The 14,144-nt window shown below is 27.9% G+C and overlaps 3 protein-coding genes across 4 annotated transcripts; 1 reads left to right on the top strand and 2 right to left on the bottom strand.

Annotated features, from left to right (window-relative positions):
- The first annotated feature begins 187 nt into the window (after positions 1 to 187).
- LOC112593119 lies at positions 188 to 11,003 on the top strand. Of its 2 annotated transcripts, XM_025337413.1 has the most exons (9): positions 188 to 585; positions 6,017 to 6,070; positions 6,143 to 6,369; positions 7,050 to 7,255; positions 7,319 to 7,439; positions 7,496 to 7,801; positions 7,867 to 7,997; positions 8,447 to 8,661; positions 10,279 to 10,415. In XM_025337413.1, the coding sequence occupies exons 2-9, from the start codon at positions 6,022 to 6,024 to the stop codon at positions 10,317 to 10,319; spliced, it is 1,296 nt and encodes a 431-aa protein (XP_025193198.1). In that variant the 5' UTR covers positions 188 to 585; positions 6,017 to 6,021; the 3' UTR covers positions 10,320 to 10,415. The 2 variants fall into 2 exon arrangements, with proteins under 2 accessions (XP_025193198.1, XP_025193197.1); XM_025337412.1 differs by lacking the exon at positions 8,447 to 8,661 and having other exon boundaries at positions 272 to 585; positions 10,279 to 11,003.
- Positions 1,462 to 3,391, bottom strand: LOC112593121 (succinate-semialdehyde dehydrogenase, mitochondrial). The gene is made up of 2 exons (XM_025337414.1): positions 3,178 to 3,391; positions 1,462 to 3,102 (listed from the first exon to the last, which is right to left on the bottom strand). Exon 2 carries the CDS (start codon positions 3,099 to 3,101, stop codon positions 1,587 to 1,589), a length of 1,515 nt encoding a protein of 504 aa, XP_025193199.1. The 5' UTR covers position 3,102; positions 3,178 to 3,391; the 3' UTR covers positions 1,462 to 1,586.
- A 1,356-nt stretch (positions 11,004 to 12,359) lies between the features above and the next one.
- Positions 12,360 to 13,745, bottom strand: LOC112593165. Its single transcript, XM_025337497.1, has one exon. The coding sequence runs from the start codon at positions 13,488 to 13,490 to the stop codon at positions 12,657 to 12,659; it is 834 nt and encodes a 277-aa protein (XP_025193282.1). The 5' UTR covers positions 13,491 to 13,745; the 3' UTR covers positions 12,360 to 12,656.
- Positions 13,746 to 14,144: the final 399 nt, after the last annotated feature.

Here is a 14,144-nt window from a genome sequence, read left to right as displayed (position 1 = left end):
GTACTGTCGTGTCCAGAATGTATCTTTTTTCGTATCATCAAATACCGTAGACCTATACAATTTATATTAAAATACGTAAAATACACAGTAAACCATAAAATTTAATATTTACAGTCATTACTCGATAATATAACGTTTATAGAAATATTATTATTATATTATTACGTTATACTATGGGCAATGCAGTAACTTTTATAGTACCACAAATATACGTTTACGACAATACGACACAACGACACTACGACGTACGAAGACTGAGTGCGAACGAATGACCAAGTGACGCTTCGATATTTAGTCGTCGTGACGTTACTTGTCGTTCGGCGTTTTTGAATTTGTCGATTGGTGTTATTTTTTGTTTTACGAATCTTAACCTAAACGAACAGATTACCCATCGTTTTTCTTTTTTAAATGATAACATCTAAGTCCTGAACTACCGAACGTCTGAAACCGGAGTCGTTATATTTATATTCATTCCTTTTTGTAGTTTCGATTGATTCATTTCTAACTTTATTTCTAGTTTCCGAGAACCGTTAATATGAATTAATAGAGTTCATTCACATCAGTCATCAACCCATTCAACTTGAGGTATGGTATTATACTATTATTATTCAACATTACAATACTATTATTATGTATGTACAACTTATGCAACACCTTCAGACTTGATCATGAATAGTTTTTTTTTTTTACTATTTTGTCCATACATTAATAATAAGAACTACTCTGTTAAATTAATTTGGCATCGTCATTTTAGCAACATTGTGGAGTTTCAATCAAATTAATTTCTCACTTATCGTTGACATATAGTATAGAAGATAAAAATATTTATTAATTAAATATTTTAATTAACAACTATTATTTTTTGAGTAGTTAATAATATTTGCTCTATACTCCGTAGAAATTTTATCATTTGTAAAAATGTTAACTGTTAAGATTCAATTTTACTTATCAAATAATTGCCTAGCAAAGCATATTATTTAATGTAAATGATAATTGTTTAAAAAGACCAAATTGTTACATTAATGTATTTTAACTATAAAAATTAATTTAATCTAGAAATATAAATTTTGTGAAAGATGAAGTATGATTTGTACTATATCTATTTTAAATAGTTTGATTATCATACCATTGTGGTCATATTACATAATCAAAATATATTAAGTAAACATTTCTTTATTATTAAATTATTTTACTTTGGGTACTTAAACCAAAAACAATTGAATGTGAAATATCTATTAACAGTTAATTAGTTAGGTAATACTTGTTGCTTTTTTTTATAAATACATGCTAGGTCACTCAAAATATTGTCAAGTTATTAAATATTAATTAGTGCATAACTAGCTTTTTTTCAAATACTAATTACTCAACAAATAATAATTGTAAACAATATTTAAAAAAAATAAGTCTGTTACAATGACAATGAGAATCATTTAATTAAAATACATTAACTAGTTTAAACATTTTTATTATAAATTACTTTTGGAAGACAAGTTTATTTTAATGGAAGACATTAATATTCAGTACCTATTTCACTTACAATATTAAAATATAATAAAAATTATAAATTATATAATATATGATAATAGTTAGTATTCTAAGTTTCCAAAACAAATATATTTTATTTCCGTGTATTCATCCATACCATGGTGTGAACCTTCTCTTCCAAGGCCAGATTCTTTGACACCTCCAAATGCTGCTTCTGTGGCTGATATGATACCTTCATTGATACCGACCATCCCGACTTCTAGAGCCTTTGCTACTCTCCAAACTTGAGACAAATCATTTGAATAAAAGTAACCAGCTAACCCTCTCTTTGTACTATTAGCAATTTCCAATCCTTCTTGTTCTGTATCAAACTCGATACATACTGCAACAGGTCCAAAAATTTCTTCTACATAACAGGCCATGTCTTTAGTAACATTTGTGATTAATGTTGGCTCATAGAATCGTTCGCCGAAACTTAATGCTCGTTTTCCACCAGTTATGATTTTTGCTCCTTTGTTCTTAGCATCATTTACTATTCTGTCTACCTTATCTGCTTGAGCTAGATTGATCAATGGTCCCATGTTCACACCACAAGTTTTACCATCGCCCATAACTAATTTATCCATTTCTACTTTCAATTTATCGACAAATTCTGAAAATACATTTTTTTGAATAATAAATCTATTAGCACTTACACATGTCTGCCCGCAATTTCTGAATTTTGAAGCCATTGCTCCAGCTACTGCTTTATTGATGTCTGCTCCGTTGAATACTATAAATGGTGCATTTCCTCCCAATTCTAAACCAACACGTTTCACTGTGCTGCTGCATTGTTTATATAGTAATTTTCCAACTTCTGTAGATCCAGTAAATGATATACCATAAATGTCTGGACTTTCACATAATAATTTACCAATTTCTGGAGTATTTTCTCTTGATGTAGTAACAACATTAATTACACCTTTCGGAATGCCGGCATCTTCAGCAAACTTTGCTAAAGCTAATGCTGTGATTGGAGTATTTTCTGCCGGTTTTATGACACATGTACATCCTGCTGCTAGAGCAGCTCCAGCTTTTCTAGTTATCATGGCTACTGGAAAATTCCACGGTGTAATAAGACCAACTGGTCCAAGCGGTTGACGAATCATTAAAATTTCTTTGGTCTTATTTGGACTAGGAACATGTTCACCATAAGTTCGTCGTGCTTCTTCTGAAAACCATTCAACAAATGAATTTCCATAAGCCATTTCACCCAAAGATTCTGCTAATGGTTTTCCAGCTTCTGATGTTAAAATGTCTGCTAAATAATCTTTATTTTCTACTAAAATATTGTACCAGTTTCTTAATAGATCACTTCTTTCTTTTGCTGTAGTCTTTTTCCATGTATTAAATGCATCATTTGCAGCATTTATGGCCACTTGTACATCCGACGCATCTAAATCTGGTACAGTAGCGATAGTTTTTCCTGTAGCCGGATTGACAACATCAAAAGTCTTTCCAGATTTTGCATCACACCATTCACCGTTCACATAAGCTTTGGTAGGCCACATTGTTGAATAACGTTGTGCACACAATATTATTGATCTAGTAATGCCTTGCGAAGATCTAAGTAACATACTGAAATTGAAATGAAAAGTTTATTCAAATAATTTCTTATATTTAACAAGCTAATTAAATTATACTACTATGTACGTGATATAAAAAATTAATTTTCTTTAATTGCTTTGATAAATTGTTCTCTGTTTGAACCTTTAAATGTCTTGGAAATTAACAGTTACTAGTTTGACGATAAATTTCAAGTGTTTGTATCTAGTATTATTATAATATAATCGTAATTCGAGCAAATCGTAATCCCCAGTCGTGCGAGCTGGTCGTCAATCGGCGTTTTGAAGTATGTATATAGTTCAAAGTTTTATCAATAATTGCAGCTGTATGGGCGGGAAAGTGGATGGTGGTCACCCTTCATCTCTTCGTCCTCTATTTGTGGTGTTACCAACACATGCGCACCGCGTATTCATCAAATTAAATTTGAACGCCGTTCATTTTTATCTTGTAATACTTCACAAATTACAATACTATTATGTACTATGTACCTAATACCTATGATTATTGTATTAATTATTGTTATAATATGTAATTATGAATTGAACTCGATTTCACTAGGTTTAGAATGCATTGTGTTCATTATTTTGTTCTCTGCAAATAAAACTGTTGATTCGTTTTTTTGTCGGCGAAATATATAATACGTTTCACTGGCCCTCGTGACATTCAATCTGACCCTTTTTGTTTTTTATTATTATTAATACACACACTTCCTTATTAAAGATTTAACCGGTTTGAGTCAACCGAGCTTGATTTTTTTAACGAATATAGACACCTAAATAATTTTTACGATTAGTTTTTTGTTTTAATACTTAAATACGAACTCGTTTAAGTCGTTTATCGAAAAACATTTATCACCTAGGTACTGCTTAATATCTTATAAGTTATAACTAATACATATTCATATGGCTTATGTTTCATATTAGTTTCAACTATTACTATTAACATACTTAGTATATCTATACAGAATTTAAATAGGTACTATACTTTGTTAATTGTCATTAAGCTATGAATTTGTAATATTTGTTAAAGTCCACAGAAGAAAACATAATATATTTTACTAAAATGATATTATTCATCTACTGTTTGTTTTATGTGATTTGTATGTAGTTTTAATTGCCATAGAATATAGGATGATCACTGCCCACCAGCCACCAGTACTGACTTTAATTTGTTTCCCATCTTAGTTATCTACATAATTTGAAAAACTTGTAATTGTGATAGTGAGTAGTGGCCAGACATTCACATTAGGAAAGGGGAGTGGTGCTTGTCACACATTAAGGTATGCATTCCTCTTCTAAAATGGTCCCTCATACATGAAAATTTAAAGTATTAATTATTTTTATCTTATCAAGACATTGACCCCTTATAATATTCAATCACCAATTACTAAAAATATTTATAAATTAATAAAAACAATTGTTATATACAATGAAATATACATCATATTGTATAAAAGTAAAATTAATTAGCACATTAATTGTATCATAAGCGTTTTATAACCTGATGAGTTATATGAATAATTATATAATAATTTATATGGTCATGTTATTTTAAATACCAAAGGCTTATTACTTCAACATATTCTGTTAATCTTTAAATAATTTTGGATTTGATAATGATTAAGCGGGAAAAGGGAAATATTTCATTAATGTATTAAAGAGGGTCTACTTCTCATTTTATTATGATGTGTAATTTCATAATGATCAATAATTGTATTTTGCATTAGGGGCAATAATCTTTCAAAAGTTAATTGAAAATAAATCTATTATACATCAACTGTTATCAAATATGTTAGTTTTTTTAAATTATTGTAAAGAGTAAAACCCTTCCAATTGCTTCATTGAAACTACTCAACTTTAATTTTGTTGAAATTTTTTAGTATGTATTTTACTATATCTAAAATTATAAATGTTAAGTATTTTATATTTTAAAAATCTTTCAACAAGTTTTTGTTAGCTTGTATTTTTAGTAGGTGTTATACATTTAAAAGGAATATATTTTTTTTAAACATTAAGCACTTAAATAATCCATATTTGTTTAATGAAATATTTTATTATCATTGAACAATAGCATTATATGCTGAAAGTTTATCAGCTTATCATTATACATGTATATAATACTTTTGTTTTGGTGAATTATATGAAGAGACTATTTATAATTTGTTTATACATGATAATATATACAGAGTGTTTACTAAATATCAATTAAACTTTTAATTTAATGTTAGCTTAAAACAATTGAGATTTAAAACTCTTATTCTTGTCTCAATATTTTGAAACAATGTAAATCTAAAAACATTTCGGTGCTGTTTAGTTAAGAATAATAATTACTATCTAATTAATTATTGTTAATGACCAAAGTAAACAATAAAAAAATATTGTCTTTAACCTGACCTCTGTATTTTGATAGGCTTTTTGTCATATTACTTTTAGAATCTTAAAATCAAACAAAATAATATTACCCATTCTGAACTAAAATGTACATCATTGAATTTGTTATATTTCAATTTATACTAATTATTTGTGGTGTGTCTTTAGTTCTGTAGTTTAATATAATAAATCATTATAATTAATAATACCTATAACAAATATGATAAACATTCCATTAAAAAAAAAAAAATAAATAGTTAGGTATTTTAATTAAAATACAAACATATATTAACTTATAATGTTTATATATAGTACAAAGAAAAAATACCATGTAATTATTAAATTAAATAAAAAAATTATACTGCATGACATTTATAAATTTTAAAGTAAGAATCTAATGTTTAAACTGTTATTTTTTGTCTTTTTTTTCGTGATGCCAAGTTTAAATTTTTTATAAGTAAAAAAATCATGAAGAAGAGTCTTGAACATAGGTATAAAGGATATAAATAAATATTATACATTTCTTAATTTATCTTTTATTTTTTTATTTGTTTCAGATATTATGGACCTGCTCAAGAAGTATTTCAATAATGATTCTTTATTTCGTTTCTGTAAATAATATTTAATATAAAAAATATAACTTACATGACCAAGACATTTGTATATTTGATATTTGTTTTTAGTTTCAGATTATGTTATACATTTTAATTATATAAATGATAAACCAATTCCTTCAGTCCTGGCACCTTTAACAATTACTTTATTCTGTTATTATGTCTATATTTATGTGAGAAAATTTTATCCTATTTATGTCAACTGTTGGTTTTGCAATGCCAATTTTAAAGTTGCTTTTGAGGACCGATTTGAATATTCATGCATTGAATGTGGACAATTTAATGGTTTTAAAGAGGCAAGTAATGTGTTATATAAATATTTATGTATCGTGTATTTATATATATGTAAATGTGTGTGTGTGTGTGTGTGTGTGTGTGTGTGTGTGTATCATACTTAAATATTGAATGGATCCTCTGATAAATGTATTAATTTTATAATTATGTGTGTTTTTTCTGTTTTCCATCACCTTTTGGTACAGTAAAATGCTTAAAAATATATTATAAGGTGCCTTGTAAGTTGATCATTTACCAACTAAAAAAATATCAGAAATTTATATTTTTAATATTTTTTTATAACCATTTAAATTTAGAATTTTAACAAAATTCATCAAAATCTTGGAAATTTACAAATTATTTTATAGTTAGAAATTTAAAAAAAAAATTCCTTTTATATCTAAAAGTTGAAAATTAAATACAATGATTTTGTAAAAAAATAAATCAACCTTCCATAAAAATAATAATAAAATAAATTACTGTTATACTAATATAAAAAATTATCAAAAAAATAAACTTAATAATTTATACTATTTTTCATTTAAAACAGTATATCATTAAATTCAAATTTACAGCATTCATTTAAGAAACCCACTCTGTACTTATTGTACATTGAAGTGGTACCCATTTATTCATATTTTTTTTAAATTATTTGTTTAATCAATTATTATAAACTTATAAAAATATATGTATTTAATTTCAGGATGGAAGCTATAGCAAATTAATTCCTGAGCAACACGATCAAAGATACAACAGGGGAATTTTCTCTGTAGTCCGAGAGGATGTTAAGGAAAATAAAAATGGTTTATGTAATAAATGCAACATTATTCAAGAAATTAAAGTAAAACAGTTAGCTTGTTTTATTCCTACCAATGAAAAGTACTTTGATAGGGAAATCGAAAAATTCAAGTAATGTTTAAAAGATATTGAAATATAACATTGTGTTTAATCTTTATTTTCAATTATTTTTAGGGAAAACTTAGAAGCAACATTAACATTGTGTTCTAAGTGCAATCAATATACACAAAAAATACTATCATTGCAGGAACAACGTTACAACTTGAAATCAAATAAAATAAATATTAATCACAAGGTAATTTATTGTTAAATTTTATTTTTATTTATTATTAATATTTATTATTTTTATAGGATATACAAAATGCTGATGTCTGGCCTAATATATGTTCACTGTTTTTATCATTTATTGTATTTGTACTATCTTCTGGTGTCGAAAATTATTTGGATGACTGGCCAATTCAATATTTAAATTCATTGACTTCCAAAAATCCTATAACATTAACACTTTTAATTGGAATGATTAGCTTAGGTGGTATATTGTGTCAAGCTTATCACAGTTTGAGCACATTTGACAAATTAAGTGCCATAACTATGTTCCTATGGTCATCATTGTGTGCTTTTAATAATTTTGAAAATGTTGCATTTTTAAAACCTAAAGTAATTTAAAATAATTGCATTTTAAAAATAATCATATTAGTTTACAAATGTTTAATATTTTTTAGCTTCTTCTCATTTCTGCGATTATTATACTTCTATCGTCATTATCAGTACTTAGAAATTTGACCAAGAAACAAAATATTGAACAAACAAGTATTAAACTAGAGGATGAAAAATACAAAATTTATAATACAAGGTAATATTAATAAGAGTATTATAGTTTCTTATATGTTTTTTATAGACAAATCTTTATTTGATTGATTTCTATTTAATTTAATTCTATATAACAATTTTGTGGGGAAACTTTAAAATTTGCATTTAAAAACCTTTCTATTTAGCAAATTAATTTTTATCATTATTATAAAATACATTTATAACTAAACAAACTCATCTATCCCACAGAGTGACTCGATAACATGTATCCATTAAATCTTACCTTATGTAATTATATCATCTTTTTATATTAATATTTAATATTACTTTTTTTTTAAATAAAAAAATATTTAATAAAAACTTTGAGGCCATAGTGAAACAAACCTTGTTAGTATCTATAATTTATTTAAGAGTTCCACTTAGAAATAAAAATAGATTAGTAAATAGTATTTAGCCAATTGCTAGTTTGTTATAATTTAATAATCGTTTTAGTAAGAAATGTATGTCACCAAAAACACAATTACGAGAAACTCATTTTCTGCCTGGGTCAAGTAATCAGTTCATCGTACGTCTCCCAAAATTCAAAGTTGCTCGAGTACTTAATGAAAAAATCTTTCTTGAAGCCATTCCCAAATCCATTCAGTATACAACAAGGGACGAATATGATTACGACATAGATGCACAATATATGACCCCTCGACACAACGGTATGTTATTTACTGCCTGTTAGAAGTCAAATTTCTGTATCTTTCCTTACTTATGAGCCTAAAACTATTGACATATTTTTAGTTCAACCAGTATCAATAATATCTCAAACCATAAATATCAAAATTGCCATTTACCAATTTTACATTGACTTTTTTGTAAGTTATAATATACCCCTTCAACACTTTTAAGTTAACATACTAATAAATATCCTTCAAAATAATTAGTTAAAATTAAAAGTATTATTTTTAACATTGCATTAAAAACTAGCCTTAATAATATAATTGTTTACAAGGAATGTTTCACTATTTTTATCATCTTATATTTAGTAATAATAAATTTGCATCAAAAGTTCATTTAATTTTATTATCTTTAAGAATATGTTCATTTTATAGTCATGTGAACTATTATAGCATTGTACATTTTGTTTATAAATGAAATTAAAGTAATATACTAATATATGAGGATTTTTAACTTAAATTTAAATTATCAATTATTTATATTTAATTTGATAAATATATATTATAGTTGATATACTTGTACAATATACTGTTGTCTTAAGTCCTGTGCCCCCCCCTAGGCCCTAGGCCCCATCTAATGAAAATTTACCAAGTTAAAATAAACTATGAATCGCATAATTCTTCAATCATTCCTCCAATATGAAACGTGGATTTTTTATGATAATTTGCAAATTTAAATATTTAATTATCAGTGATTAGTGAAGCTTTTAACTAAGATTAAAATTAATAATTTTAATTCAAAAAAATTTTTTTAATCTTTATTATTAGTTTATAAAACATTTTAATACATAAAGAATAAAATATTTTTTTGCATTTTTTTTTTCTATAAATATTTGAAATTACTTCCATTAATTGCAACTTACAGTTTGAATTTTGAACACCTAGATTCTTAACATCCTCTAATGTCAATAATATGATCGACATTTATTGCATTCTTTGATCTACCTGACCTATTTTGTTTATCATTATTTAGAATTAAAATCAAGTTTTTAATAACATTGGAAAGTCAATATAACAACTCAGTATTTAGCTACTTTATAGTACATTGGCTAATATCTATGCAATTTATTTGACTTTAATTCAATTTTAATATATTTATTTTTTTAACTGTTTTAAGAAATGTGATCAAAAAAAAAAAAATTAATCTTGAAAATTTATAATACTAAATTGTATAAAAAAATATTTAAATTAATAAGATAAACCGCATTTGAATATATTAATTTTTCATGAAAATATTAAAGGTGATTTTTTGAATAAACTGTATTTAATGTTATGTATTATAAACAATGTAGACAATTATATGAGTAACAATGATAATGTATTCAATCAATTTTATTGATTTACTTCCACGTTGACTGTTAGTTGCTAATAGAACCACTAACAAAGCTTAGGTTTGTGAATACTTGTATGTGTATTCAATTTAAATATTTTATAAAATGGTCACTTAGATGATCATGTAAAATAACCCAAATGTAAATAATAAATTATTAATGTTGGTAATTTTATTCCATCAATCAACCCTAAAACCTATTTATATAAAATATTATTAATTTAAAACAATAGGTAGCTTCATAATTAATTTGTGATTTGTTTATTCAGTGCAAATGGATCATATAAAAACAATGATAAATCGGAAATGATGGACATTGATCACTTTGAAGAGTTACCTAAGAGTCAAAAAAAGACATTGAACAAGACTGTCGATAATCTGTTTCAAGGGTTGAAACTCAATGAAAACCGTGGCGTCAAAAATAATATACTTCGACCACCAAAGTTTTCAATGCCTGTTAAACGTGACAAGTTTGCAGGATATGCTGAGTCTTCTCCTGGATATTATTCGTCGTATTCTGTGAAAGATGATTATGATTTTGATACGCAGAGCATTTATACTCAACAAGGTTATAGACCACAGTGTTCACCGTTGTGTCACCAGCCAGTTTCACCGTATACATATTATGCTCTACCACACCACCAAAATAGTCCTATGAACTTATCGCATTCATCAAATGCTTCAAGTATACAGCACACTTCAGAATGGCCAAAGATGTTGATGTACTCAATTCCTGGAGTTATATTACTTGCTCTACAATGTTACCTATTGTATGATATTAAAGACTACATGAAACAAAAGTGAGATTAGATTTAAATTTTTATCTTAATTTAATGAACTAGACATTATTTTGTAAATATTAACTGTAACACTGCTTTTGTTTGTCTCTTAAACATGTTAATGTATTAGTGTTCTTAATGTATAAAGACTGTTAACATTTATCATTGTTTTTGTTAACACTATTGTAAGCAATTTTTCTGTTAGTTTTTTTTCTACTACGTAAACTTTTTTTGTGTAAACTTTTATTTAATTTTTAATAAATCTTTCGGTCATGTTTATAAAATTGTTTTTCCAATAATTTCATTATAGACGTGATAAGTCTAAAGCCTCGGCAGTGAAAACTCTTAAAAATATACACAAAATAAAATACTATTTGATGTATTTAATTAAAATATTTTGCCATACATTTTATGTTGATTTACAGTTAATGTCATTAATGGTATGCATCGTACAAAATATGACTAATGTATTTTATATTCTATTTTTAAAAAATTTATACTTAACAATATGTTTTTTATCCTTTACGATTTGTTTTTTATTTTATATATGAACACGCATATGTATGAGATTTCATAGAAATATGAAAATAATTACTAATATTATTCAAGTTATCCAAAAATAACTTACTAGTTTCAACTGCTGTCCATTCTTCACATAGCTATAATATCATAATTCTATTATTTTAATAACTGGTGTCTTATACACAAAATTTTCATCAGATCATTAAATAATAATTCTTTAGTCCGATCTATTTTGTTGTTTGAATGTTAAAAGAAATTCAAAAACTGTAAACATTTGGCCAGGATAAAATTTCACATAATTTATTGAATTAATGTGTTTTTCTCTTGTTAACATATTTATTGATTTTTGTAAATACCTTTTGTTTAAATTAATGCCGAGTTCCAATAATCCTACCATTTAAAAAATATTTTTGATAATTATTCAAGAAAACTATTTTATAAAACATTTCTTACAAGTTTTTTTTTTAAACACACATAATATAAATGTCACTTTACAAAATATACAATATTGTTAATTTTTCAATTTTTATTCTTGAAAACTTATGTTTAAAATTATAATCATATTTAAAAATCCAATAAATGTATTAAAGTAGGTATTCAAATACTACATATTTCTTAACTCCATGAAATATTGGTATAAGGATTAATGTTACCATTACTAAAGTTTAATAGTATAATATTCAGCGCTAAACATAATAAAGATATTCATAAAAGTTTATGATTAATACATTACTAACATAATAATTATTATACGGTCAAAAACATCTATGATTTATTATATACCAGTAATGGTAAGAACAGACAAAATTATAACTATCATTTTTACTTTGATATTATATTCATACTCCATTAACAATTATGGTATAGTCAACATTCTTTAACTTGACAAGAAAGGATAGTCAGTCTATAACCATGCAAAACTGAAAAAATTAATCTACAATCTTAATGTATAATATATTAAAATACAATTAAATACTATAAATTTTGACAGGATAGTTAATTTAAATAATATGAAGTAATTTTATTGTTGAATGAATGCTAATAACATGTAAACAAAATAACCAAATCTTGGTAGCCGAGATTGTGTACAAAAAAAAAAAAAACAAATCATACGATTACATTAATAGTGATGCACTATCAACATCTGAAGATTGAAAAAACAAAATAATAGGAACAATACTGCTAAGGAACTTAGTCAAAATTGGTAACAAAATTAATGGTCCACAGCTGAATAACCAACGCACACAACTGTTTATTATAAATGTAAAAGAAGAGTATTTAAGTATTTTATCATATTAGATGTTATATTTCGTTGTTAAAAAGCCTTTGATGAATATGTAATCAAATCAATCAGCAACATTTGGTGGTTCGGTTATTACGACACTTTGCAGTTTGAAAGTTTGATAGTCAGCACAATCTTTAGAAATGTACAAGCCGTAGTCAGAGAGATCGTTGATAGCTGGTTTAATCATTTGAAAGTTACTAAGGATTTTGTCCATATCCAAAGAATAGTATCCTGTTGACATTTTGATCAACATATCGTACAGAGACCCGGGCGGCTCAACAGTACTGCGAAGCAACGGCATAACATAACAACGTTGGTTTTCAAAGTCGATGATGCCAGTAATGTTGACGCTGAAGTCGTGCAAGTAACGAGCTGATTTATTGATGACGATGTGCGGTACCTTGTTAACGTTTGCTTCGACCGGGTTGATAACTAAAGAAATAACCAAGTCTTTAGCTTCTGGCTCTGGAGACGATGGCAATGACAGCATATCGCTCTCAGCGGCTGCATAAGACGAGTAAGACTTGCAAGGCACGGAGGCGTCGTCCTCGGCCTCCTGTAGTTGCCTATGTTGTATTTCCTGAATGTAAGACTTGCATAGCGTATCGAAGCCGAAATAGAGGATCAATAAGACCCCCAGCAACAACACAGTGAACCTGCATATCTTTTCGATCAATCGTCTGTAGTCGGGCGAACGATGGTCACATATCTTGACCGGCCCACCGCTACCGTCGTCGTTGTTGTTTGTGTTCGCCACACCACCATCGCCGGTCTCCAAGAACTTAGGGTTATACGGCGGCGGTGGCTGAGTCTGACCCGGGCGGACTTCTGCGTCACCGATCAACGGCGCCTTGTCCGACTTGCCACCAACCGGCGGGAACGTCAAAACGGTCATCGTAACCGTGTAGCGGAGTTGTCTTGTTAGTGTGAATTGTCAAACCGAACGCAAACGGACGACTAAACGAGTAATAAATAACAGTAGCGAAGGGTCACCGTGAGTAACTGGGGTCTGGGACCGCGCGTCTGACACAAAGGAATGATAATATGATGACTGTCTAAGCCCGGGTTTTGCGTCGTAGGCCGTAGCTCCCAGGGCAGGACGAACGGTGTATGACTCGATAAAGGAGCGCATAATCAGATCACACTATCATCGTAAACCGCGGGCGGTTATTGGTCGTAGTGGAACGGGGTGACAGGCGCGGGCGCGTGTCGTCCAAACGCCCCAACGGTCGACGACGCGGCGGCGAACGCAACAGATCGTTAACCACTACCCGAATATGATAACGGCGAGTATCGACTATCGACGTATTACCTTGGACCGAGTATAGGGTTTCACGGTGACGACGGGTAAAACTCAGAAAACTAGGAGATCACTAAGACGTCATAACACTCATAACTTCATAAGTCTTTGTCGACGAGTTATTCGAATCGCGTTGCCGCCTCGTGTCGTCCACAAGCGTATTCCTATATCCTAGTTTTCTTATACACAACGGAGCGCGTTATCAATAAAATTCAAAGTATGGGCAGTTTCCGAATTGTGGGTGCGTAG

This window comes from Melanaphis sacchari, unplaced genomic scaffold, assembly GCF_002803265.2.
Source record: "Melanaphis sacchari strain LSU unplaced genomic scaffold, SCAv2.0 Contig1_pilon_pilon, whole genome shotgun sequence".
Classification (NCBI taxonomy): domain Eukaryota; kingdom Metazoa; phylum Arthropoda; class Insecta; order Hemiptera; family Aphididae; genus Melanaphis; species Melanaphis sacchari.
Note: the sequence above shows the minus strand (reverse complement) of the source record. Positions and strands in the feature narration are given on the sequence as shown.

Excerpts from the sequence above, each read along its gene's own strand:
- LOC112593119 (XM_025337412.1), top strand. The coding sequence starts at position 6,022 with ATGGACCTGCTCAAGAAGTATTTCAATAATGATTCTTTATTTCGTTTC. Across the intron at positions 6,071-6,142 it reads TGATTCTTTATTTCGTTTCT|TTTCAGATTATGTTATACAT; the intron begins GTAAATAATATT and ends ATTTGTTTTTAG. Across the intron at positions 7,998-10,278 it reads TACAAAATTTATAATACAAG|TGCAAATGGATCATATAAAA; the intron begins GTAATATTAATA and ends TTGTTTATTCAG.
- LOC112593165 (XM_025337497.1), bottom strand. The coding sequence starts at position 13,490 with ATGACCGTTTTGACGTTCCCGCCGGTTGGTGGCAAGTCGGACAAGGCG.
- LOC112593121 (XM_025337414.1), bottom strand. The coding sequence starts at position 3,101 with ATGTTACTTAGATCTTCGCAAGGCATTACTAGATCAATAATATTGTGT.